Below are 24986 nucleotides of genomic sequence, written 5' to 3'. Positions count from 1 at the left end.
CTCAGTTACCTCATCTCTAAAATGGGGATTAAGACTGTGAGCTCCACGTGGGACAGCCTGATCACCTTGTATCCCCATCCAATGCTTAGAACAGTTCTTTGCACATAGTAGGCTCTCAACAAATGCCATCATTATTATAATTATTATTATTCCTGAATTGAGGAGGAGGTGTGGTAAAGTGGAGCCTGTCTCCAACTCTTTAGTGAGGAATATCTGTGCTCCTAGAGTGAATTAGGCTCCACAGAAACATAAACAGAAAACTACACAGTGGCTGGATTTCCAAAGAATTAATTACCTTTCTTCCCTCTTTTGCAGAGGTGACCCATCCAAGGAATATTAAGCAACAGTTTATACACTCAAACATCTCATCCTATTATTTCCTTCTGTGGCTTAGATAATTGACACACCTCAGTGTTGTCTACATGCAGTAGATCAGCCTTACTTCAGGGTACAACCATGCTCTTCCATGTCACCGTCTAGAGTATACCCTGGAAACTATGTCCAGTTTGAGACAAGCTAGTAAACATCCCTGGCTTGATCTCTCTCCTCTCCTGAATCCCAAGAAAAGTGGATATTTTTCATTTTGGGGGAGGGAGAACTCCTCACAGTTGCCTTCGCCTGTACTCCATCAGCCGTCACCCTACTGTTGGAAACATTGGAGTATTGAATGTAAAAATCACTTATCATTCACTTATTTTCTTCATCTAACTAGAATTATGGCTGTTGAATTCAGCAGGTGGATTTGGTTTTTGGTGCTTTTTTAATGGTATTTTTTAAGTGCTTACTATGTACCATGCTCTGTACTAAGCACTGGGGTAAATATAAGATAATCAGGTTGGACATGGTCCCTGGGGCTCAAAATCTGAATCTCCATTTTGCAGATGAGATAGCTGAGGCACAGAACAGTTAAGTGATTTGGCCAGGGTCACACAGCAGACATGTGGCTGAGTTGGGATTAGTACCCAGGCCCTCTTACTCCCAGGCCCATGCTCTTTCCACTAGACCACACAGCTCCTTTTTTGCAAACAATATGCAAAATGTGTGCTGACAATATGCAGAATTGGATATTTTATTGGTCACTATGCAATGTTGAATTGGGCTCCCAAGCTCAATAAAATTTATGTCTGGGGTGAATACGTAAGAAAATTGAGTTGTTTACATGCCTCTTTGAATCTGCTGAAAACTAAAGCTATGTGTCTCTAGAAGACACTTAACTTCAGAACACAAGAAAATCTACTTTTAATTCAAAGCACATGTTCTCTAGCCCTAGCTCCCATTGGACTGGATGGCTGCATAAATGCAGTTCTCATATTGGTGAAGTTTAAAGCTATGAGAGTCCCAGACTTGACATGTGAAAATTGAACCAATTGAAATAAAATAGTTAGAACATACCCTTGATTCCTATATGCAGAAAAGAACATTTTCGGTATCTTTTTTTTCAGTGTCCAGACAAGTGTGGATTTGATTACCGACAAAGAATAACGTACTGTATTGGAGTCCAGTCAGTTCAGAGTAACGAGGTGTCTGAGCTTCGGTCAGTAACCTATAAAGAATGTCCCGTCCTGCCTTCTCCGCATATTCATAAGTGCAGTTTCAGGGGCTGCCTTCAAGCAGCTACTTGGAAGGTCGGAAAATGGAGCAAGGTTGGTATAAATGCATGAATTAAAACTCCTGTAATTTCACCCCATAAAACACAACATATTCCTAAGGTTAATAATAATTAATAATGATGGTATTTGTTAAGTGCTTACTATGTGCCAAGGTAGCGCTGGGGTGGATACAAACTAATCGGGATGGACACAGTCCATGTCCCACATTGAACTCACAGTGGCTCAGCGGAAAGCGCATAGGCTTTGGAGTCAGAGGTCATGGGTTCAAATCCCAGCTCCGCCACTCGTCAGCTGTGTGACTTTGGGCAAGTCACTTCCCTTCTCGGTGCCTCAGTTACCTCATCTGGAAAATGGGGATTAAGACTGTGAGCCCCCCGTGGGACAACCTGATCACCTCGTATCTCCCCCAGCGCTTAGAACAGTGTTTTGCACGTATTAAGTGCTTAATAAACACTATCCTTCTAGAGTGTGAGCCCACTGTTGGGTAGGGACCGGCTCTATATGTTGCCAACTTGTACTTCCCAAGCACTTAGTACAGTGCTCTGCATACAGTAAGCGCTCAATAAATATGATTGATTGATTATTTTTTAAAAAATCCTATTTTACAGATGAGGTAACTAAGGCACGGAGAAGAGAAGTGACTCACCCAAGGTTACACAGGAGGCACATGGCAGAGTGGGGATTAGAACCCATGACCTTCTGATTCCCAGGCCCGTAATCTACCCACTATGCCATGCTGCTACATGCTTGTGCATGACATGCAACCCAGTGTACTGACATTATTTTGTAATAAGCAGTAATTCAAAAAAATGACTGGCAATAATTCCAAGTCTTGTGATGTTCATGTCTAGCACTTTGCTACCTGGGAATGAGCAACAGAGGTAGATTTAGACAATTTCTTTTCATGATTATTATCTCATTTGTTAAGCACTTAACCATGTGCCAAACACTGTTCTAAGCATTGGATTAGATACAAGATATTCAGATTGGACACAGTTCCTGTCGCACATGGGGCTCACGATCCAAGTAGAGGGAGTAGGATAGACTGTGAGCCCACTGTTGGGTAGGGACCGTCTCTATATGTTGCCAACCTGTACTTCCCAAGTGCTTAGTACAGTGCTCTGCACACAGTAAGTGCTCAATAAATACAATTGAATGAATGATATACTCTCCGTGTTACAGATGAGGAAACGGAAGCCCAGAGAAGTTAAATGACTTGGCCAAGGTCACAGAGCAGACAAGTGGTGGAGCTGGGCCTAGAATCAGGTCCTCTGACTCCCAGACTGTGCTCTTTCCACTGGGCTGGGCTGCTTCCCTTTTAAGAAAGTGAATCCCCGGGGTTTTTCTAGTAAAGGTGAATGGGGTCAACTAATTGCTAATTAACTAACACCTGGATCAGAGATTTCTGGAAAATCAAGACATCGGTTAGCAGAATCAAAACCAGATGCAGGTGCCGCAAGAGGTGAATGCCCCAGTGCCGCTAAGGGAAACTTTAGTAATCAATCAATCAATTATATTTATTGAGCACTTATTGTGTACGGAGCATCACACAAAACTCTTGGGAGAGTACACTGTAACAGAGTTGGTGGACACGTTCCCTGCCCACAACTGGAGCTTACCGTCTAGCAGGAGCTGACGACCCATTCCCATTGTAGGATGGAATATCAGTTGCGTATAGGCCTTTTCAGCCCCACTTCCAGACAACTCTGAAATAATATGACCTTATAAATATATTTGTATAGATACCCACTCCTGATACCAGTTATTGTATATATTTATATGCATATATATGAATATCTATGATATATAATAAAATATATTTAATAAATGAGTAGCAGCATGACCTAGTAGAAAGAGAACATGACCTGAGTCCTAGTCCTGGCTCTGCCATTGGCCTGCTGTGTGACGTTGGGCAAGACACTTAACTTCTCCGGGCCTCAGTTTCCTTATCTGTAAAATGGGGATTCAATAATCAATCAATCAATCGCATTTATTGAGCACTTACTGTGTGCAGAGCACTGTACTAAGTGCTTGGGAAGTTCAGTACCTGGTCTCCCTCCTACTTAGGGTCGGAGCCCCATGTTGGACAGGAACTATGTCCGACTCAATTAACTTGTATCTACACCAGTGTTTTGAACAATGCTTAACAAATAATAAATTATTAACAAATGCCGGAAGGATAATGTACACTGTATTCATTCAGTTGTATTTAATGAGCACTTATTGTGTGCAGAGCACTTTATTAAGCTCTGGGGAGAGTACAATGCAACAACAAAGACACATTCCCTGCCCACAAATATCAATCAGTCAACACTGTACTAAGTGCTTGGAAGAATAGAATACAACGGAGTTAGTAGACACATTTCCAGACCAGAGTGAGCTTACAGTCTAGAGGGAAAGACAGACATAAATATAGTGAAACATTTTGACCTAGTGGAAAGAACATTGGCCTGCAATTCGGAGGACCTAGATTCTAACCCCAACTCTGCCACTTACCTGCTGTGTGACCTTGGGCAAGTCACTTCACCTCTTTGTGCCTCAGTTTCCTCATCTGCAAAATAAGGATTCAATGTCTGTTCTCCCCCCTACTTAGAATGTGAGCCCCATGTGGGACGTGATTGTCTCGTAATAATAAATCTCCCCCTTCTAGACTGTGAGCCCGCTGTTGGGTCGGGACCGTCTCTATATGCTGCCAACTTGTACTTCCGAAGCGCTTAGTACAGTGCTCTGCACACAGTAAGCGCTCCGTAAATACGATTGAATGAATGAATGAATGAATAAATAATGATGGCATTTGTTAAGCGCTTACTATGTGCACAGCACTGTTCTAAGCGCTGGGGAGGATAAAAGGTGATCAGGTTGTTCCTCGTGGGGCTCACAGTCTTAATCTCCATTTTACTGATGAGGGAACTGAAGCACAGAGAGGTGAAGTGATTTGTCCAAAGTCACACAGCTGACAAGCATATCTACCCCAGCGTTTGTACAGTTCTTAGCTTAGCTTAAAATATCACAGTTATTAATATAAAGAAATGATTTATAATAAATGATTCAGAGCTATGTACATCAGTGCTGTAGGGCGAATATCAAATATCAAAGATCCAAGTGCATTGATGACTCAGAAGGGAAAGGGAGCCAGGGAAAAGAGGGCATAATTGGGGAAGGCCTCTTGGAGGAGATGTGATCCCAACAATGCTTTGAAGGTGGGAAGAGTGATGGTCTTATATATAATACTACTACTAATAATAATGATGGTATTTTTTTGAGTGCTTACTGGGTGCCCAGCACTGTTCTAAGCACTGGGGTAGATACAAGGTAATTAGGTTGTCCCACGTGGGGCTCACAGTCTTAATCCCCATTTTACAGATGAGATGACTGAGGCCCAGAGAAGTGAATTGACTTGCCCAAAGTCACACAGTTGATAAGTGGCAGAGTCGGGATTAGAACCCACAATCTCCGCCTCCCAAGCCGTGCTTTTTCCACTAAGCCAAGCTGCTTCTCTGTGTGGAGAGGGAGGGAGTTCCGGGGTAGGGGGAAGATGTGGGAAAGGGGTCGGTGGTGAAACAGATGAGGTTAGAGCTAAGCAAGCTGGCGCTAGAGAAGGGAGCGTAGGAGGGAGGAGATCTGACGGAGTGCTTTAAAACAAGTTTCTGTTTGTTACGGAGGTGGGTGCGCAATCAGTATAAATAAGGAATACGCATGTGAATAATTGAATCTCTTTCAAGCTATTTATATAGTACTGACTGATAGTTATCGAATAATTTTCTGTGATAATAACACCTTGAAATAAAACTATTTAAACCCCATCCTTCCTTATGACAATTTTCAAGTTGTACATCTGTTCTCCCTCCTACTGAGACGGTGAGCCCAATGCCAATTATTTATTTGATCACTCTCTTCTAAATAATAATAATAATAATAATAATAATAATAATAATAATAATGGCATTTATTAAGTGCTTACTATATGCAAAGCACTGTTGTAAGCGCTGGGGAGGTTACAAGGCGATCAGGTTGTCCCACGGGGGGCTCAAAGTTTTAATCCCCATTTTACAGATGAGGGAATTGAGGCCCAGAGAAGTTAAGTGACTTGCCCAAAGTCACACAGCTGACAGTTGGTTGAGCCGGGATTTGAACCCCTGACCTCTGACTCTAAAGCCTGGGCTCTTTCCACTGAGCCACGCTGCTTCTCCAATGTCATAATGTCATATATGTTTTCCCATTGCAGTGTGCATCCTTTGGGGGCAGGGATTGTGTTATTATTTGCTTGTTTTAAACTTCCTGAGCATTTTTTCAGGTCCTTGGTAACCCTATGAAATTCAATAAGACCTGTTACTAGGATAGATCAGACAGGATAGGCTAAAATAACTGGGGAAGGATGAAAGCTTCAGTACCATCTAAATGGAAATAAATGGATCAGGTATCTTCTCCTATATCCCAATTCTATCCATATTCTAATTCCGATTCACTTATGCAACATCATGCCAACATATATTTTCATTTTTTTCTAATCGTCAGCACTTTGAATTATGTTTTTGATGTGTATATATGTAAATGTTCGACTTTCCAAGTGTTATTTTCCAGAACCTCTTCAGCAAAAGTACACCTTTATACTAAAAGCAAAAACTCACAATTGTCAACTCACCTCGCATTATATATCTGGTCTTTTCACCTGTCATACCCCAACTCCCTCCCTTTATACCTCACAAGTCAACCTTCTAGCTCTTCCTTGCTCTTGATTCACATTTTTTTTAAATGGAATTTGTTAAGCACTTACCGTGTGCCAAGCACTGAACTCCGTGCTGGGGTAGATACGAGCTAATTAGGTTGAACACAGTCCAACACGCGCTTGCTTCCATCTCCTCGAACACATTATCACTCTTGCCATCCCCTCGATCACACTTGCCTCCATCCCCTAGATTAGAACTCTTTTCCTCCTCCCCTAAATCCAATAAACAACCCTTCCTAAATTCAAAGTTTTCCTGAAAGCCTACCAACCCCAACATGCCTTTCCCGCTCAATTTCCAGCATCCCAAATCATATAAACTCATTAGCCATCTCTAGTGCTTATTTACCAAATTTCACTCATGTCAATCAATCAATCCTCTCCTTCCTCTCCCCCTCCTCCCCCTCCCCATCCCCTCCGCCTTACCTCCTTCCCCTCCCCACAGCACCTGTATATATGTATATATGTTTGTATGTATTTATTACTCTATTTTATTTGTACATATTTATTCTATTTAGTTTATTTTGTTAATATGTTTTGTTTTGTTCTCTGTCTCCCCCTTCTAGACTGTGAGTCCACTGTTGGGTAGGGGCCATCTCTATATGTTGCCAACTTGTACTTCCCAAGCACTTAGTACAGTGCTCTGCACACAGTAAGCGCTCAATAAATACGATTGAATGAATGAATGAGTCAACCATATTTATTGTGCTGTTACTGTGTTCAAGGCACCGAATTAAGAGCTTGGGAGAATCCACTATAACCATAAACAGACACATTCCCTGCCTACAATGAGTTTACAGTCCGAAGTCAGTCAATCCGTGGTATTTACTGAACAATGTTCCCTGCCCTCAGGGAGCTTCAAGACTGAAGGATCTTAAAAAACGGAGAAGAGGTTAATTTTATATTTGTGGGAATCACTAGATATCAGACTGATTCATCTTCTGATTGTAATCTCTGAATAGTGCTCAGACACCTGTGGACTTGGCACACAGGAGAGAAGAGTCGAGTGCGTGACGGAAAATGGTTGGTCCAGCGACTTGTGCCTTTCACGTTTAAAACCAGAAGCTAGGAAGTTGTGCCAGAGCAGCGACTGTAAGTAAAGGAAATCAAAATTTGATTGGTGTGCTCACCACACTTCACCTGAAGTTACCTAAAATTGGATAATAGAGATCGAAAAAATGTACATCAGCAAAACTACACTAAGCACTGAAATTCTGATTGATTTTATCCACTTCTCCTTGAAGGTGAAATACTGACCAATTGCAAGGAGGTCCAGATGAAAAAACTGATTAAGAATGATGGCGAATATCTAATGAACATTGAAGGAAAAAGGATAAAGGTATTGTAAGTTTTATTATGGTGACTGGAGTTTGGTCCAAGGAACAACTGTTCTGAAGATTTCATTTCTTTTTTAGGTTTATTGTTCAGACATGCATTTGGAGAACCCCAAGGAATATCTGTCATTGGTCAAAGGTGAAGAAGACAACTTTGCAGAAGTGTATGGATATAGGTATTGATTGTCTATCTTTTGGAAGGTCTAACGCTTGATGTGGATATTGGTTGCCCACATTACAAGCAGAATGGAAGGAGGAGCGGGAATACGGGCTCAGGAGTCAGAGGACGTGGGTTCTAATCCCGGCTCCACCACTTCACTGCTGTGTGACCTTGGGCAAGTCGTTTCAGTTCTCTGGGCCTCAGTTCCCTCCTCTGTAAAATGGAGATTAAGACTGTGAGCCCCACGTGGAACAACCTGATTATCTTGTATCCACTCCAGCGCTTAGAACAGTGTCCTCGACACATAGTATATGCTTAACAAATACCAGAATTATTATTATTATAAAAAGACAATAGGACAGTGAGGTAGTATATGCTTAACAAATACCAATCAATCAATCAGTTATATTTATTGAGCGCTTACTGTGTGCAGAGCACTGTACTAAGAATTATTATTATTATAAAAAGACAATAGGACAGTGAGGTAGATCTCCTCCTCTAGACTGTAAGCTTCTAGTTGGGCAGGGATGTTGTCTACCAATTCTGTTGTACTATACTCTTCCAAACACTTGTAAAGTGCTCTGCAAAAAATAAGCCCTCAATAAATACCATTGATTGACTGTTAGATAGACCCAGTCAGGGATAATAGCCCCGTAGGAGACATCAGACTGATTCCACCCACTGACTACTGAGAAATCTGGAATTAGTTGTCCATCAATCATTTATTCAATCAGGGATATTTATTGAACACTTACTGTGTGCAGAGCACTATACTAAGAGCTTGGGATAGTGCAGTTCAATAGACCTCCCTGCCAACATGGCATTTACAGTCGAGAGAGAAGATAAAAGAAGCCAGTGTCTGTTAGCTGCAAGTGGCAAATATTGAAATCTTAAATCCAGCCATGCCTGGAAAGATCACAGGCCTGGGAGACAGAGGATCTGAGTTCTAGTCCTGACTCCATCACTTGTCTGCTGTGTGACCTTATTTTATTCTATTTTATTTTATTTTATTTATTTTATTTTGTTAGTATGTTTGGTTTTGTTCTCTGTCTCCCCCTTTTAGACTGTGAGCCCACTGTTGGGTAGGGACTGTCTCTATATGTTGCCAATTTGTACTTCCCAAGCGCTTAGTACAGTGCTCTGCACAGAGTAAGCGCTCAATAAATACGATTGATGATTGATGAAGATGATGATGACCTTAGGCAAGTCACTTAACATCTCTGTGCCTCTGTTACCTCATCTGTAAAATGGGGATTAATATTCATTCAATCATGTTTATTGAGTACTTACTGTGTGCAGAGCACTGTACTAAGCACTTGGAAAGTACAGTTCAGCAATAAATAGAGACGATCCCTGTCCACAATGGGCTCACAGTCTAGAGGACTGTACTGTCTTTAACTCTATGATTTAATATTGTAAACTCTATGTGGGACAGGGACTGTGTCCAACCCAATTATCTTGTAGCTATCCCAACACTTAGTACAGTGCCTGGCACAAAGTAAGTGCTTATCAAATGCCATAAAAATATTCATATATGCAAAGTTTTGGTGAGGATAATTTTTCTAACATGTAGCACTCTAGACTGCAATGTAATCTCACTGAGGGCAGAGAATGTGTCTTCCAACTCTGTTGTACTGTTACATTGTGTTCTCCCAAGCACTTTGTATAGTGCTCTGCATACAGTAAGTGCTCAATAAATACAATGGATTGATTGATACACATGCTAAACATTCAATTGTTTACATTCATAAAATTATTGGGATTGCTTTTTTGGTCACCTGGTCATATTGCTATGTGGCACTGCAATGCAGTCAAGTTAATAGTGGTAGCTATAGTTAGTGAATTTTTTTCAATCACATTCATTCATTCATTCAATCGTATTTATTGAGTGCTTACTGTGTGCAGAGCACTGTACTAAGCTCTTGGGAAGTACAAGTTGGCAACATATAGAGACCTTCCCTACCCAACAGTGGGCTCACAGTAATCACATGAAGAAATAGATTGTCTTAGAGAATTTGGAGGCTCTTAAGGGATAGTTCATTCATTCATTCAATTGTATTTATTGAGCTCTTACTGTTTGCAGAGCACTGTACTAAGCGCTTGGGAAGTACAAGTTGGCAATATACAGAGACGGTCCCTACCCAACAGTGGGCTTACAGTCTAGAAGGGGGATAGTCTCCTTCATGGCGTAGTGGATGGAGTCAGAAGGTCATGGGCACTCTTGCTGGCTCTACCACATTTCTGCTGTGTGACCGTGAGCCGGTTGTTGGGTAGGAACTGTCTCTATATTTGCCGATTTGTACTTCCCAAGCGCTTAGTACAGTGCTCTTAGTACAGCACTCTGCACACAGTAAGCACTCAATAAATGCGATTGAATGAATGAATGAAAAGTCACTTCATTTCTCTGGGCCTCAGTTATCTCATCTGTAAAATGGAGATTGAGAGTGTGAGCCCCACGTGGGACGGGGAAGGTGTCCAACCTGATTTTTTTTTTGATGGCATTTATTAAACGCTTACTGTGTGCAGAGCACTGTTCTAAGCGCTGGGGAGGTTACAAGGTGATCAAGTTGTCCCACGGGGGGGCTCACAGTCTTATCCCCATTTTACAGATGAGGTAACTGAGGCCCAGAGAAGTGAAGTGACTTGCCCAAGGACACACAGCTGATAATTGGCGGAGTCAGGATTTGAACCCATGACCTCTGACTCCCAAGCCCATGCTCTTTCCACTGTGCCATGCTGCTTCTCTGCTTGTATCCACTACAGTCTTTAGAATCAATCAATCGTATTTAATCAATCAATCGTATTTATTGAGCGCTTACTGTGTGCAGAGCACTGTACTAAGCGCTTGGGAAGTACAAGTTGGCAACATATAGAAACGGTCCCTACCCATCAGTGGGCTCACAGTCTTAGAACAGTGCTTGACACATAGTAAGCACTGAACAAATACCGCAATTATTATCTAACACTTTTGCTTAACACTCAACTTTTATAGAACCAATTTAAAGTAGGGGCTAGGGATTTTCAGTATTGCATGGCAGTCACTCCAACTAACCCCTCCACTCAGGAGAAAGAAGAGGAAATCGAGGAGATTGACTCCTGTAGTATCCCTCCCGGGGGCATTTCAAATGAGCAACCATGAATGCATTATATGGTATTAATTTGGAACCGATCCAATAAGAAGAAAATATTGGAAGGGACAATGAGGGGCCAGGTGGTTAGGAGGAGAAGCCACTCAGCTATCTGGGGGGAAGTTGGAACCGTGATCCTGGGATGTCAGGACCAGAGAAGGTTCCGAGCTCTGAACCTTGAAGGATCGTGTCTCTCTCCACTTCAATCCATACTTCATGCTGCTGCCCGGATTATCTTTGTCCAGAAACGCTCTGGGCATATCACTCCCCTCCTCAAAAATCTTCAGTGGCTACCAATCAATCTGCGCATCAGGCAGAAACTCCTCACCCTGGGCTTCAAGGCTGTCCATCACCTCGCCCCCTCCTACTTCACCTCCCTTCTCTCCTTCTCCAGCCCAGCCCGCACCCTCCGCTCCTCCGCCGCTGATCTCCTCACCGTACCTCGCTCTCGCCTGTCCCGCCATCGACCCCCGGCCCACGTCATCCCCCGGGCCTGGAATGCCCTCCCTCTGCCCATCCGCCAAGCTAGCTCTCTTCCTCCCTTCAAGGCCCTGCTGAGAGCTCACCTCCTCCAGGAGGCCTTCCCAGACTGAGCCCCTTCCTTCCTCTCCCCCTCGTCCCCCTCTCCATCCCCCCCATCTTACCTCCTTCCCTTCCCCACAGCACCTGTATATATGTATATATGTTTGTACATATTTATTACTCTATTTATTTATTTATTTTACTTGTCCATATCTATTCTATTTATTTTATTTTGTTAGTATGTTTGGTTTTGTTCTCTGTCTCCCCCTTTTAGACTGTGAGCCCACTGTTGGGTAGGGATTGTCTCTATATGTTGCCAATTTGTACTTCCCAAGCGTTTAGTACAGTGCTCTGCACATAGTAAGCGCTCAATAAATACGATTGATGATGATACAGCGTGCAGGCGGGTATCAAAGATTCATTCAGTCATATTTATTGAGCGCTTACTGTGTGCAAAGCTCTTTAATAAGGCTTAAAGATGTGACTCCAGAAGTTATTCCAGGTGTGCAGAGGTTGGTATTCGGATCAATCAATCAATCAATTAATCGTATTTATTGAGCGCTTACTATGTGCAGAGCACTGTACTAAGCGCTTGGGAAGTACAAATTGGCAACACATAGAGACAGTCCCTACCCAACAGTGGGCTCACAGTCTAAAAGGGGGAGACAGAGAACAAAACCAAACATACTAACAAAATAAAATAAATGGAATAGATATGGACAAGTAAAATAAATAAATAGAGTAATAAATATGTACAACCATATATACATATATACAGGTGCTGTGGGGAGGGGAAGGAGGTAAGATGGGGGGATGGAGAGGGGGACGAGGGGGAGAGGAAGGAAGGGGCTCAGTCTGGGAAGGCCTCCTGGAGGAGGTGAGCTCTCAGCAGGGCCTTGAAGGGAGGAAGAGAGCTAGCTTGGCGGATGGGCAGAGGGAGGGCATTCCAGGCCCGGGGGATGACGTGGGCCGGGGGCCGATGGCGGGACAGGCGAGAACGAGGTACAGTGAGGAGATCAGCGGCGGAGGAGCGGAGGGTGCGGGCTGGGCTGGAGAAGGAGAGAAGGGAGGTGAGGTAGGAGGGGGCGAGGTGATGGACAGCCTTGAAGCCCAGGGTGAGGAGTTTCTGCCTGATGCGCAGATTGATTGGTAGCCACTGAAGATTTTTGAGGAGGGGAGTGATATGCCCAGAGCGTTTCTGGACAAAGATAATCCGGGCAGCAGCATGAAGTATGGATGAAGTTAGGCTCTGACCACTGAGGGGGAGAAATGATATTGATCTGCCCCATCAGCCCAAGGACTTGGAGAGGGTAAGGATGGTCCCTGGCACTCCCTGAGAGCAGAGGGGAAGGACCTTCCTTCCTCTCCCCCTCGTCCCCCTCTCCATCCCCCCCATCTTACCTCCTTCCCTTCCCCACAGCACCTGTATATATGTATATATGTTTGTACATATTTGTCACTCTATTTATTTATTTATTTATTTATTTTACTTATACATATCTATTCTATTTATTTTATTTTGTTGGTATGTTTGGTTTTGTTCTCTGTCTCCCCCTTTTAAACTGTGAGCCCACTGTTGGGTAGGGACTGTCTCTATATGTTGCCAACTTGTACTTCCCAAGCGCTTAGTACAGTGCTCTGCACACAGTAAGCGCTCAATCAATACGATTGATGATGATGATGATGACCAGAGAAATGTGAGCCCTAGGACAAGTCCAGAAAAGCACAGGGGGTCCTGAATGGGAGATGGATTAGATCTAGGGAAAAGCAGCTTGGATCTAAATGCTTCTTATTTGTCACCTGATTAATATGAAAAGGATACTTGCAGAAGGCCTATTAAAGTTATTTAATAATAATAATAATTATAATGATGGCATTTATTAAGCACTTACTGTGTGCAAAGCACTGTTCTAAGTGCTGGGGTAGATACAAGGTTATCAAGTTGTCCCACGTGGGGCTCACAGACTTAATCCCCATTTTATAGATGAGGTAACTGAGGCACAGAGAAGTTAAATGACTTGCCCAAAGTCACACAGCTGGCAAGAGGTGGAGAGGGATTTGAACCCATGACTTCTGACTCCAAAGCCCGGGCTCTTTCCACTGAGCCACACTGCTTCTCTACTTCTCTAACTTGCTGTTTGCCTGTGATATGTATGGACAGGAGGAGATGCTCTGAGTACCAAAAAGGCCCAAGAACTTGGGAGCCCTTTCTCCCTCAGAATATCCATAGCCAGCCCTGCAATAATAATAATAATAATAATAATAATAATAATAATAATGATGGTATTTGTTAAATGCTTACTATGTGCCACGCACTGTACTAAATGTTGGAGTGGACACAAGCAAATCAAGCTGGACACAGTCCCTGTCCCACGTGGGTCTCACAGTCTCAATCCTCATTTTACAGATGAGGTAACTGAGGTACAGAGAAGCAAAGTGACTTGTCCAAGGTCACACATCAGACAAGTGGCAGAGCTGGGACTAGAACCCATGACCTTCTGATTCTCAGGCCCATGCTCTGTCCACGAACACCATGCTGTTTCGGCTAGTCCCCAAACAATCCCAATCAATCATTTAACCAATCAGTTGTATTTATTGAACATTTACTGTATGCAGAGTACTTTACTAAGCATTTGGGAGAGTACAACATACCAGACTTGGTAGACACAGTCCCTGCCCACAACGAGCTTACAATCAAGAGGTAGACAGACATTAATTATAATAAATTAATTAAGGATATGTATATAAGTGCTACAGGGCTGAGGATGTGGAAGGGAGTGGAAGCAAAGGACATGAGGGCTTAGTAAGGAAGTCCTCACTTAGCTGTGTGACTTTGGGCAAGTCACTTAACTTCTCTGTGCCTCAGTTCCCTCATCTGTAAAAGGGGGATTAAGACTGTGAGCCCCAATTGGGACAACCTGATTCCCTTGTATCCCCCCAGTGCTTAAAACAGTGCTTGGCACATAGTAAGTGCTTAACAAATGCCAACATTATTATTATTATTATTATTATTATTATTATTATTATTATTATTATATGATTTTAATAAGGCTTTGAAGGTGGGGAGGGTGATTGTCTTTTGGATATGAAGAGTGAGGGCATTCCAGGCCAGAGGTTGGATATGGGTGAAATGTTAGTGGTGAGAGAGATGAGATTTAAGTACAGTGGGTAGGTCAATCAATCAATCAATCGTATTTATTGAGCACTTACTGTGTGCAGAGCACTGTACTAAGCACTTGGGAAGTTCAAGTTGGCAACATATAGAGACAGTCCCTACCCAACAGTGGGCTCACAGTCTAAAAGGGGAACTAAAAGGAGGGTGGGCATTACAGGAGTGAAGTGAGTGGGCTGGGTTGTAGTGGGAAATCATTAGGGAAGGCAGCAAGGGCCTGGGGGTCAGAGGATGTGGGTTCTAATCCTACCCTGACACTTGTTAGCTGTGTGACCTTGAGCAAGTCGCTTCACTTTTCTGCACCTCAGTTTCCTCATCTGTAAATTGGGGATTAAGACCGTGAGCCCTATGGGGACAGGGACTGTATCCAACTCCATTATCTCATATCTACCCCATTGCTTAGTACAGTCCCTGGCGCAAAGTAAGCGCTTCACAAATACCACAATTATTAGTATTATGTAGGTAAGGTAGGAGGGGGCAAGATGATTGGGTGTTTGAAAGCATATGGTAAGGGAGTTTCTGTTTGATGCGAATGTAGGTGGGCACCCACTGGAGGTTCTTGAGGAGTGGGGAAACATGGACTGGATGGTTTTGTAGAAAAATGATCTGGGTGGCAGAGTGAAGTATGACTAGAGAGGGGAGAGGCAGGAGGCTGGGAGGTCAGCCAGGAGGCCGAGGCAGTAATAAAGGCAGGATAGGATAAGTGTTTGGACCAATGGGGTAGCAGTTTGGATGAAGAGAAAGGGGCAGACTTTAAAATCCTCTGGCCTTCTATGAGTCGCCTTGATTTCAGACACGAGGTGGAGTCAGATCCTGGGTTCAAATCCCGGCTCGGCCAATTGTCAGCTATGTGACTTTGGGCAAGTCACTTAACTTCTCTGGACCTCGGTTACCTCATCTGTAAAATGGGGATGAAGACTGTGAGCCCCCCGTGGGACAATCTGATCACCTTGTAACCTCCCCAGTGCTTAAAACAGTGTTTTGCAATCAATCAGTCAATCAGTCGTATTTATTGAGCGCTTACTGTGTGCAGAGCACTTTACTAAGTGCTTGGGAAGTACAAGTTGGCAACACAGAGAGACAGTCCTTACCCAACAGTGGGCTCACAGTCTAGAAGCGGGAGACAGACAACAAAACCAAGCAAAACCAAGCACATAGTAAGCGCTTAATAAATGCCATCATCATCATCATCAATAGGGATCTGGGCACTTAGGGGAAACCAAAGATATGTTTTTGTGGGAATGTGGAAGTGGAGGAAGGGAGGGAATAGTCTAAGCCATAAATTATGTCTTGAAGTCAAGTTTACTCAGGTTGCAAAATGACCTCCAAAATGTTATAAAATTTCAGGTCAGATAATACTAATAATAATTGTGGTATTTGTTAAGCACTTGTTAGATTCCGGCATTATACTAAGCGATGGATACAAGCAAATCGGGTTGGACACATTCCCTGTCCCACGTGAGGCTCGCAGTCTCAATCCAATTTTACAAATGCAGTAACTGAGGCCCAGAGAAGTGAAGTGACTTGCCCAAGGTCACACAGCAGACAAGTGGCCGAGCTGGGATCAGAACCCATGACCTTCTGACTCCCAAGCCCGGGCTCTATCCACTAAGCCACACTGCTTCTCATCCACTGACCTCATCCCCTCTCTGCCACTTGCCTGCTGTGTGATCTTAGGTGAGTCATAACTTTTCTGTGCCTTAGTTTGCTCATCTGAAAGTGAGGATTAAACACCTAATTTTTCTAGTACTGAGACTATGAGCCCCATGTGGGACAGGGACTGTGTTCAACCTGATTATCTTGTATCTACCCTAGCTCGTAGTACAGTGTTCAGCACATAGTAAGCACTTAAGAAGTACCATCATTGCGATTATTATTGCCATTGATATTTCCTGCTCTTTATCCCTTTGTCCATCAATCCATCATTCTGCATTCCTTTCCTAGTCATTCATTCATATTCAATCATATTTATTGAGCACTTACTGTGTGCAGAGCACTGTACTAAGCTCTTGGGAAGTACAAGTTGGCAGCACATAGAGATGGTCCCTACCCAGCAACGGGCTCACAGTGTAGAAGTCATCCTGTTGCAATCATATAGTTAAAGGGGCTCCCATCCCGATCCGCATTCAGTGTATGAGCAAATCCTAAAATGTTCAAAAAATTTTGTAGGCTACAAAATCCATATGAATGTCCCTTCAATGGAAGCAGAAGACAAGACTGTGCATGTAGAAATGACTACCCCGCTGCTGGATATACTGCTTTTAGCAAACTAAGAATTGATCTCCTCTCCATGCAAATTAAAAGTAAGTAGTGATGCATTGCAGTAATATTTTGGAAATGCTGGTCCTCTGGGTGGTACTACAATCACAGCCATTCATTTATCATCATCAAAGTTCCTCCCTCAGGGTCCTATCCCCTGCGCTGTAAGACCTCTGGTATTGCTGCTTCTGTTGATGACACTACACTTAACTGTAAAATCACTGCACTTCAAAAGTAACATCTGCAATTTGTCTCCCCTTTTAATATGCACTTGCAGCTTTCAACAATTTCAGAAGAAAGGAAACGCTAAATTTAAAATGTTATTTCACTCCTAAACTCATTCCAACTGCATAGATATTTTTATGACACTCAAAGTTGGACAGATTCTGTAAATATGGAAGACATAAATCCAGGTGTAGAAAACGGTTGTTGTGCCGAAGTCACACGGGAATCGGAAGCGTCCTACACCGCAAGCGTGGTTTTCTTGAAGGACTTTTTCAGGAAAACTAGTGGTTTGATGGTGGTGTAATGGAAAGAGCACTGTACTGGGAATCAGGAGATCGGTGCTTAGTACAGTGCCTCGTACTTAGTAAGCACTTAACAAATATCATTATTATTATTAATTTATTATCTGAGTTCCAGTCCTGGTTCTGTCTGTAGCTGCTAATATGAGCAAAACCTGCACTGGAAATCTGCCAACTCACTGTGGGCGGGGAATGTGTCTGTTGTATTGTTGTGTTGTACTCTCCCCAGTGCTTAGTGCAGCGCCCTGCACATGGTAAGCGCCCATGTAATACGATCGATCGTACTTTAAGGGAAACATCATTGTGTCCTTTGCCGCACAAATATAAGCAACTGTTCCTTTGAACACACTGCTGTGCTGTATTCAGATGGGTTTGTGTTACCAGAAAAATATTCTAAAATGCAACCCTTACCATCTAGTCAAAACATGTGAAACCATGCATTAAGGTAGAACCAGTAGATTGTGGGTATTTGGATCCGGTACGAACCCTGTGGAAGGTTTCCAGTGGATGTAATAATTATAATAATGATGGTATTTGTTAAGCGCTTACTATGTGCCAAGCACTGTTCTAAGCGCTGGGGTAGATAGAAGTTAGGTTGGATACAGTCCCTGTCCCACATAGGGCTCACAGTCTTAATCCCCATTTTACAGATGGGGGAACTGAGGCCCAGAGAAGTGAAATGACGGGCCCAAGATCACACAGCAGACATGTGGTGGAACCAGAATTAGATCTCATGACCTATGGGGAAGCAGCGTGGCTTAGTGGAAAGAGCACGGGCTTGGGAGTCAGAGGTCATGGGTTCTAATCCTGGCTCCACCACTTGTCTGCTTTGTGGCCTTAGGCAAGTCACGACTTCTCTAGGCCTCAGCTACCTCATCTGTAAAATGGGGATTAAGATTGTGAGGCCCACGTGGGACAACCTGATTACCTTGTATGTACCCCAGCACTTAGAACAGTGCTTGGCACATAGTAAGCGCTTAACAAATACCATTATTATTATTATTATTATTATTATCATTATTATTATTATTATTATTCCCAGGCCCGTGCTCTATCCACTAAGCCACACTGCATAAATTTGTGGAGATAATAATAATAATATAATAATAATGGCATTTGTTAAGTGCTTACTATGTGCAAAGCACTGTTTCAAGCGCTGGGGGGATACAAGGTGATCAGGTTGTTCCGCCGGGGCTCACAGTCATCATCCCCATTTTGCAGATGAGGTAACTGAGGCTCCGAGAAGTTAAGTGACTTGCCCAAGGACACACAGCAGACATGTGGCGAAGCCGGAATTCGAACCCACGACCTCTGACTCCAAAGCCCGTGCTCTTTCCATTGAGCCACGCTGCTTCTCTAACTGAACTGGAGATCAGTTCCTGACATTGTAATCCATGCCGCTTCCTCGGCTCATCTTTAAATCAGTGCTTCTTTCATCCACTTTGGTATCACATATTACCCGGAGGAATGATTCACTATCTAAATGATGAGTTAGCTTCCTCATTTTCAAACTCATAATTTTGACAAGACGTGACATAAAGAGAACACAGAATAGCGCATCTCAGAAAACCAAATGGATATTTCTTTTTGATCTTTGCCTTTGATCTTTGTAACCAGGGAGAGTGTCATCTCTCTGCTTTAAATAATACTTACGGCACTGCCACAGTTGAATACAGTTTTCATAGTCACGTCTATCTAGGAAACTTCAGGTGTGTTGGAAATTCAATCCTTCCTTCGAAAAGGTGGGAAGAAACAAAAGCATTCAAATTCTAAAGGAAAGAGAACCTTGATTGCTATTATTTCCCTGAGTTAACACAAATCCGATGTGTGCGTGGTTTATAAGTATACATGCTTGCAATAGTTTGTCATAAACACTAGAAAATTCTGTTTCCAGTACTCAAAAAATGTCCCTGTCTGTTTTCTAGTTACAGACCTCCGTTTTGCTCATACCATATTTGGAAAAGCGGTTCCATTCGGCACAGCTGGAGATTGTTATAGTGCTGCAAGATGCCCACAGGTATTAAATAAGTCTTTGGTTATTTTCCTCCTTTGAAAATCATATTTAAGACGTTTTAACTTTAATTCAGTTTCTTGCCACAGGATTGGTAAGGTGCTCCACAGGACAGAAAATGAACAGTAAAATAATTCTTTTGAATCTAGAAGATTGTAATCAATCAATCAATCAATCATATTTATTGAGCGCTTACTATATGCAGAGCACTGTACTAAGCGCTTGGGAAGTACAAATTGGCAACATATAGAGACAGTCCCTACCCAACATTGGGCTCACAGTCTAAAAGGGGGAGACAGAGGACAAAACCAAACATACTAACAAAATAAAATAAATAGAATAGATATGTACAAGTAAAATAAATAGAGTAATAAATATATACAAACATATATACATATATATACAGGTGCTGTGGGGAAGGGAAGGAGGTAAGATGGGGGGGATGGAGAGGGGGACGAGGGGGAGAGGAAGGAAGGGGCTCAGTCTGGGAAGGCCTCCTGGAGGAGGTGAGCGCTCAGCAGGGCCTTGAACTCTCAGCAGGGCCTTGTACTCTCCCAAGGGCATAGTACAGTACTCCGCACACAGTAAGCACTCAATAAATACCATTGATTGATTGATACTTTGTGACAGAGCTGGGACTATAATTCCCAGTTGCATGTTCTTTCCTTTCGGTTATATTGACACTCTAAAAGTACTCATGTAAAAATCTTTGGAGGTAGAAACAAACCAACAAACTACGCCAAGAGATGTCCATATGTGTAATTGTTGTTCCTATGTGAAGAAGATGTCTGGATAGTGAAATTCAGCCCTGAGTGCGTGTGAGACTGAAATGCCCGATACAGCTTGTGTATCCAGGGCAAGCGTGTTCCTTGTTCTGTCATTGTCTTGTTTGTAAAGCTTGGTGCTGTTTTCATTTTTGCCTCCCTTTTCATGGTCCGAATGAAGCTTCGCTCTAGTAGAGCGTCTCCTTTCTTGAAGGAAGACTTCCGCGCTCGTCTGTGTCTAACAATGACAGCTCAACATGTCGAAGACTGAGCTCCTTGTCTTCCCTCCCAAACCTTGTCCTCTCCCTGACTTTCCCATCTCTGTTGACGGCACTACCATCCTTCCCGTCTCACAAGCCCGCAACCTTGGTGTCATCCTCGACTCCGCTCTCTCATTTACCCCTCACATCCAAGCCGTCACCAAAACCTGCCGGTCTCAGCTCCGCAACATTGCCAAGATCCGCCCTTTCCTCTCCATCCAAACCGCTACCCTGCTAATTCAAGCTCTCATCTTATCCCGTCTGGACTACTGCACTAGCCTTCTCTCTGATCTCCCATCCTCGTGTCTCTCTCCACTTCAATCCATACTTCATGCTGCTGCCCGGATTATCTTTGTCCAGAAACGCTCTGGACATATTACTCCCCTCCTCAAAAACCTCCAATGGCTACCGATCAATCTGCGCATCAAGCAGAAACTCCTCACCCTGGGCTTCAAGGCTGTCCATCCCCTCGCCCCCTCCTACCTCACCTCCCTTCTCTCCTTCTACTGCCCAGCCCGCACCCTCCGCTCCTCCACCACTAATCTCCTCACTGTACCTCGCTCTCACCTGTCCCGCCATCGACCCCCGGCCCACGTCATCCCCCGGGCCTGGAATGCCCTCCCTCTGCCCATCCGCCAAGCTAGCTCTCTTCCTCCCTTCAAGGCCCTGCTGAGAGCTCACCTCCTCCAGGAGGCCTTCCCAGACTGAGCCCCTTCTTTCCTCTCCCCCTCGTCCCCCTCTCCATCCTCCCATCTTACCTCCTTCCCTTCCCCACAGCACCTGTATATATGTATATATGGTTGTACATATTTATTACTCTATTTATCTATTTATTTATTTATTTTACTTGTACATTTCTATCCTACTTATTTTATTTTGTTGGTATGTTTGGTTCTGTTCTCTGTCTCCCCCTTTTAGACTGTGAGCCCACTGTTGGGTAGGGACTGTCTCTATGTGATGCCAATTTGTACTTCCCAAGCGCTTAGTACAGTGCTCTGCACATAGTAAGCGCTCAATAAATACGATTGATTGATTGATTGATTGATAACAATGGACTCTCAATTTTAGCTGGGATACAGCATCGTCTGGGGTTCTGCTTCCCAGTCCTTGAAAACTTTCCTCTCTTCTCTTTGCTTTCAGTTTCTCAATTTCAGCTTGCCACTTGGCAGCTGACAGGGATCATCATCATCATCATCATCAATCATATTTATTGAGCGCTTACTATGTGCACAGCACTGTACTAAGCGCTTGGGAAGTACAAATTGGCAACATATAGAGACAGTCCCTACCCAACCGTGGGCTCACAGTCTAAAAGGGGGGAGACGGAGAACAAAACCAAACATACTAACAAAATAAAATAAATAGAATAGATATGTACAAGTAAAATAAATAAATAAATAAATAGAGTAATAAATGTGTACAAACATATACACATATATGCAGGTGCTGTGGGGAAGGGAAGGAGGTAAGATGGAGGGGATGGAGAGGGGGACGAGGGGGAGAGGAAGGAAGGGGCTCAGTCTGGGAAGGCCTCCTGGAGGAGGTGAGCTCTCAGTAGGGCCTTGAAGGGAGGAAGAGAGCTAGCTTGGATCTCTGTAGTGTGATTGTAATTTATAGTTGATAGAAGAATGAGAACAAGGAGTAGCATGGCCGACTGGATAGAGCATGGGCCTGGGCATCAGAGGACCTGGGTTCTAATGCCAGCTCTGCTACTTGTCTACTGGGTGACCTTGGGCAAGTCATTTCACTTCCCTGGGCCTTGTTTACCTCATCTGCAAAATGGGGATTAAGACTATGAGCCCCATGTGGGACGTGGACTGTGTCCAACCTGATCAGCTTGTATCTACTCCAACATTTAGTAAGTGCCTGACATACAGTAAATACCATAAAAATAATCGTAAATAAAAGGGATAGAACATTCCTTTTGTCCAACCCTGTAAAATTAGAATAATTAGTTTTGGGAGGTTTCTGTCTTGGTAAGAGCCCGGGTTTGGGAGTCAGGTCAGGGGTTCTAATTTCGGCTCTGCCACTTGTCAGCTGTATGACTTTGGGCAAGTCACTTAACTTCTCTGTGCCTCAGTTACCTCATCTGGAAAATGGGGATTAAGACCGTGAGCCCCACGTGGGACAACCTGATTACCTTGTATCTCCCCCAGAGCTTAGACAAGTGCTTGGCACATAGTAAGCACTTAACAAATACCATTGTTATTATTATTATTATTATTGCTAATTGAATAAAAAATGAACCTGGGTAATCTTTAAAGTCAATTCTCTCGAAAGATGGTCACTTACACTATCTATGAACTTAGCTTCCATTTTTTTTTGAGTAAAAAGTAGCCCCTGGAGCATTTGTGATGACCAGAGACCTGCTCTTTGTTGAAGAGAGATCAGGAAATAGTTTCCTCTCTGGGTATTCATGGGACAAGAGAGACTCAACCGGTCATTAAGGGCACAAATTCCCACTTGGGATTTTTTTTTTCCCCCCAGGACTCCTGATTCCCAGTGCTGTGCTCTTTCCACCAGGTCACAGATAAACACCAATCAGAGACTTATTGGAATGGGGGGAAGTTGGCTAAGAGTTAGGGAATCTAGGCTCCAAGAAATTCTCTCTGCTGCAATACAACATATCCCAGAGAGCCACAAAGAAGCTCTGCTCCTCTTTCACCTGTCTGCTTCTTTTGTTGTCTGTCTCCCCCTTGTAGACTGTGAACCCATTGTTGGGTAGAGACCGTCTCTATATGTTGCCGATTTGTACTTCCCAAGCGCTTAGTACAGTGCTCTTCACACAGTAATAAATACGATTGAATGAATGAGTGAACCTTTGACTCTCAGTCAACAATTGTCCCCCAGACCTACAGGCAAGGAAGGAAGGAAGGAGGAAGTCATAGAGGAGAATGTGGAAGAGCATGTACCAGTTCAAAGCATGGCCAAAAAGGCGACTTGATTCTTTTCCCCTTTCTTTATACCCCTGTGTAAAAGAAGGAAGAGTCACTGACCCCATAGGTGCAAACAGATGTTTCCAAGCAAAAAGAACTCTCGGTGTTTAGATCGATCGTACGTTTCACATATTTTTCCATCTTCTCTGCTACCTCAGGGACAGTTCAGTATCAATTTGGCAGGCACCGGGTTGAAGATATCCAGTTCAGCGAAGTGGATTGCCCACGGCAATTATGCATCTGTCAATGTGCATAGATCTCTGGTAAGTCCTGTTACATGTGCAATTCATTCAGAATACTTCTTGCCAGATGCTCATCACTTCTTAACTGTGTGCGCCTTTGCTGGTAGATTCAGGACTGTTTGAACTGAGAGATCAACTGCCCTAGCCACCATTATCTCCCAGTAACCTCAAATCATTTTAATCAGTGAACATGTACATTCATTCAGTCATATTTATTAAGCTTGGGTTACGTGTGATAAAGAGAGAAAAAATGTGTACACTCACCCTACTCTTTGTGATATTTATGAAATTTTGTCCATTTAGAACTGAATACTTTCCCCATGCTCAGGTTCTAGAAGCTAGTCCGTTGTCTGGTTTTTTTCAACATAATAAGGTTGTGTTGGGATCAATTTTCAGATAATTAAAAAAATTATTGCCCTGGATTTTTAAGCATACTCAATTTTATTTCACCTCTGCAATTCCTTCACCCAAAGACTTTTGATCTTTTATGGAATGTGTTTTGTAAAGTAACTTAATAGACTGAAAACCTATTGAAATAAATGATTCCCACTGATAGTACAATACAGGCTCAAATGATAATAATAATAATAATAATAATAATCATGATGGTACCAGTTAAGCCCTTACTAGGTGCCAGGCACTGTTCTAAGTGCTGAGGTAGGTACAGGGTAATCAGGTTGTCCCACGCAGGTTGTCCCACTTGGGGCTCACAGTCTTAATCTCCATTTTACAGATGAAGTAACCGAGACACAGAGAAGTTAAATGACTTGCCCAAAGTCACACAGTTGATAAGTGGTGGAGTAGGGATTAGAACCCCCGACCTCTGACTCCCAAGCCTGTGCTCCTTCCACTAAGCAACATTGCTTCCCTAACTAAATAACTTTCTTGTGAAGAAATTCAGTGTACTTTTACACCCCAATAGGCTGAATTGGTTGGCCATGGAAAATCTAAGCATGAATCCTTTTCAAAGGCAAGTGAAACAGTGGATTTTTCCTAGCTCTGAACATTTTAGCTTTTCATTGCAATTTACTATAAAGCTGAAAACAGTTTCTCAAAGTACTTTTGGGCTTAATGCCCAAGCATTCCACTGGGTGACCTTCTCCCTCATCCACATCAATCTCAGGAAGCATTTGCCAAACGTTTTCATGATTCAAACATTATGTATATATATATATATACATTTTTTATCCCCTAACAGGGTCTTCTGTATACCCGCCCATATCTGATTGACCCATATTTTCTCTCTTCCAGGATGGCACAAAGATATACGGTAGATGTGGTGGGTTCTGTGGGAAATGTATGCCTCATTCAAACACAGGCATCCCCATCCAAGTCCAGTGA

The 24986-nt window shown here is 43.1% G+C and overlaps 1 protein-coding gene across 1 annotated transcript in view; it reads left to right on the top strand.

The window, feature by feature from the left end:
• ADAMTS20 (ADAM metallopeptidase with thrombospondin type 1 motif 20) overlaps positions 1-24986 on the top strand; it is a 231939-nt gene extending 206953 nt beyond the window's left edge. The window contains exons 29-36 of the mRNA XM_038770479.1: positions 1443-1643; positions 7296-7425; positions 7578-7672; positions 7749-7843; positions 16819-16952; positions 19358-19449; positions 23562-23666; positions 24897-24986. Coding sequence (XP_038626407.1) covers positions 1443-1643; positions 7296-7425; positions 7578-7672; positions 7749-7843; positions 16819-16952; positions 19358-19449; positions 23562-23666; positions 24897-24986 — 942 coding nt within the window. The remainder of the gene's footprint in view (positions 1-1442; positions 1644-7295; positions 7426-7577; positions 7673-7748; positions 7844-16818; positions 16953-19357; positions 19450-23561; positions 23667-24896) is intronic.

This window comes from Tachyglossus aculeatus, chromosome 2 (genome assembly GCF_015852505.1).
Source record: "Tachyglossus aculeatus isolate mTacAcu1 chromosome 2, mTacAcu1.pri, whole genome shotgun sequence".
Classification (NCBI taxonomy): domain Eukaryota; kingdom Metazoa; phylum Chordata; class Mammalia; order Monotremata; family Tachyglossidae; genus Tachyglossus; species Tachyglossus aculeatus.
The sequence above is the reverse complement of the archived record's forward strand: the minus strand, read 5'-3'. Positions and strand labels throughout refer to the sequence as shown.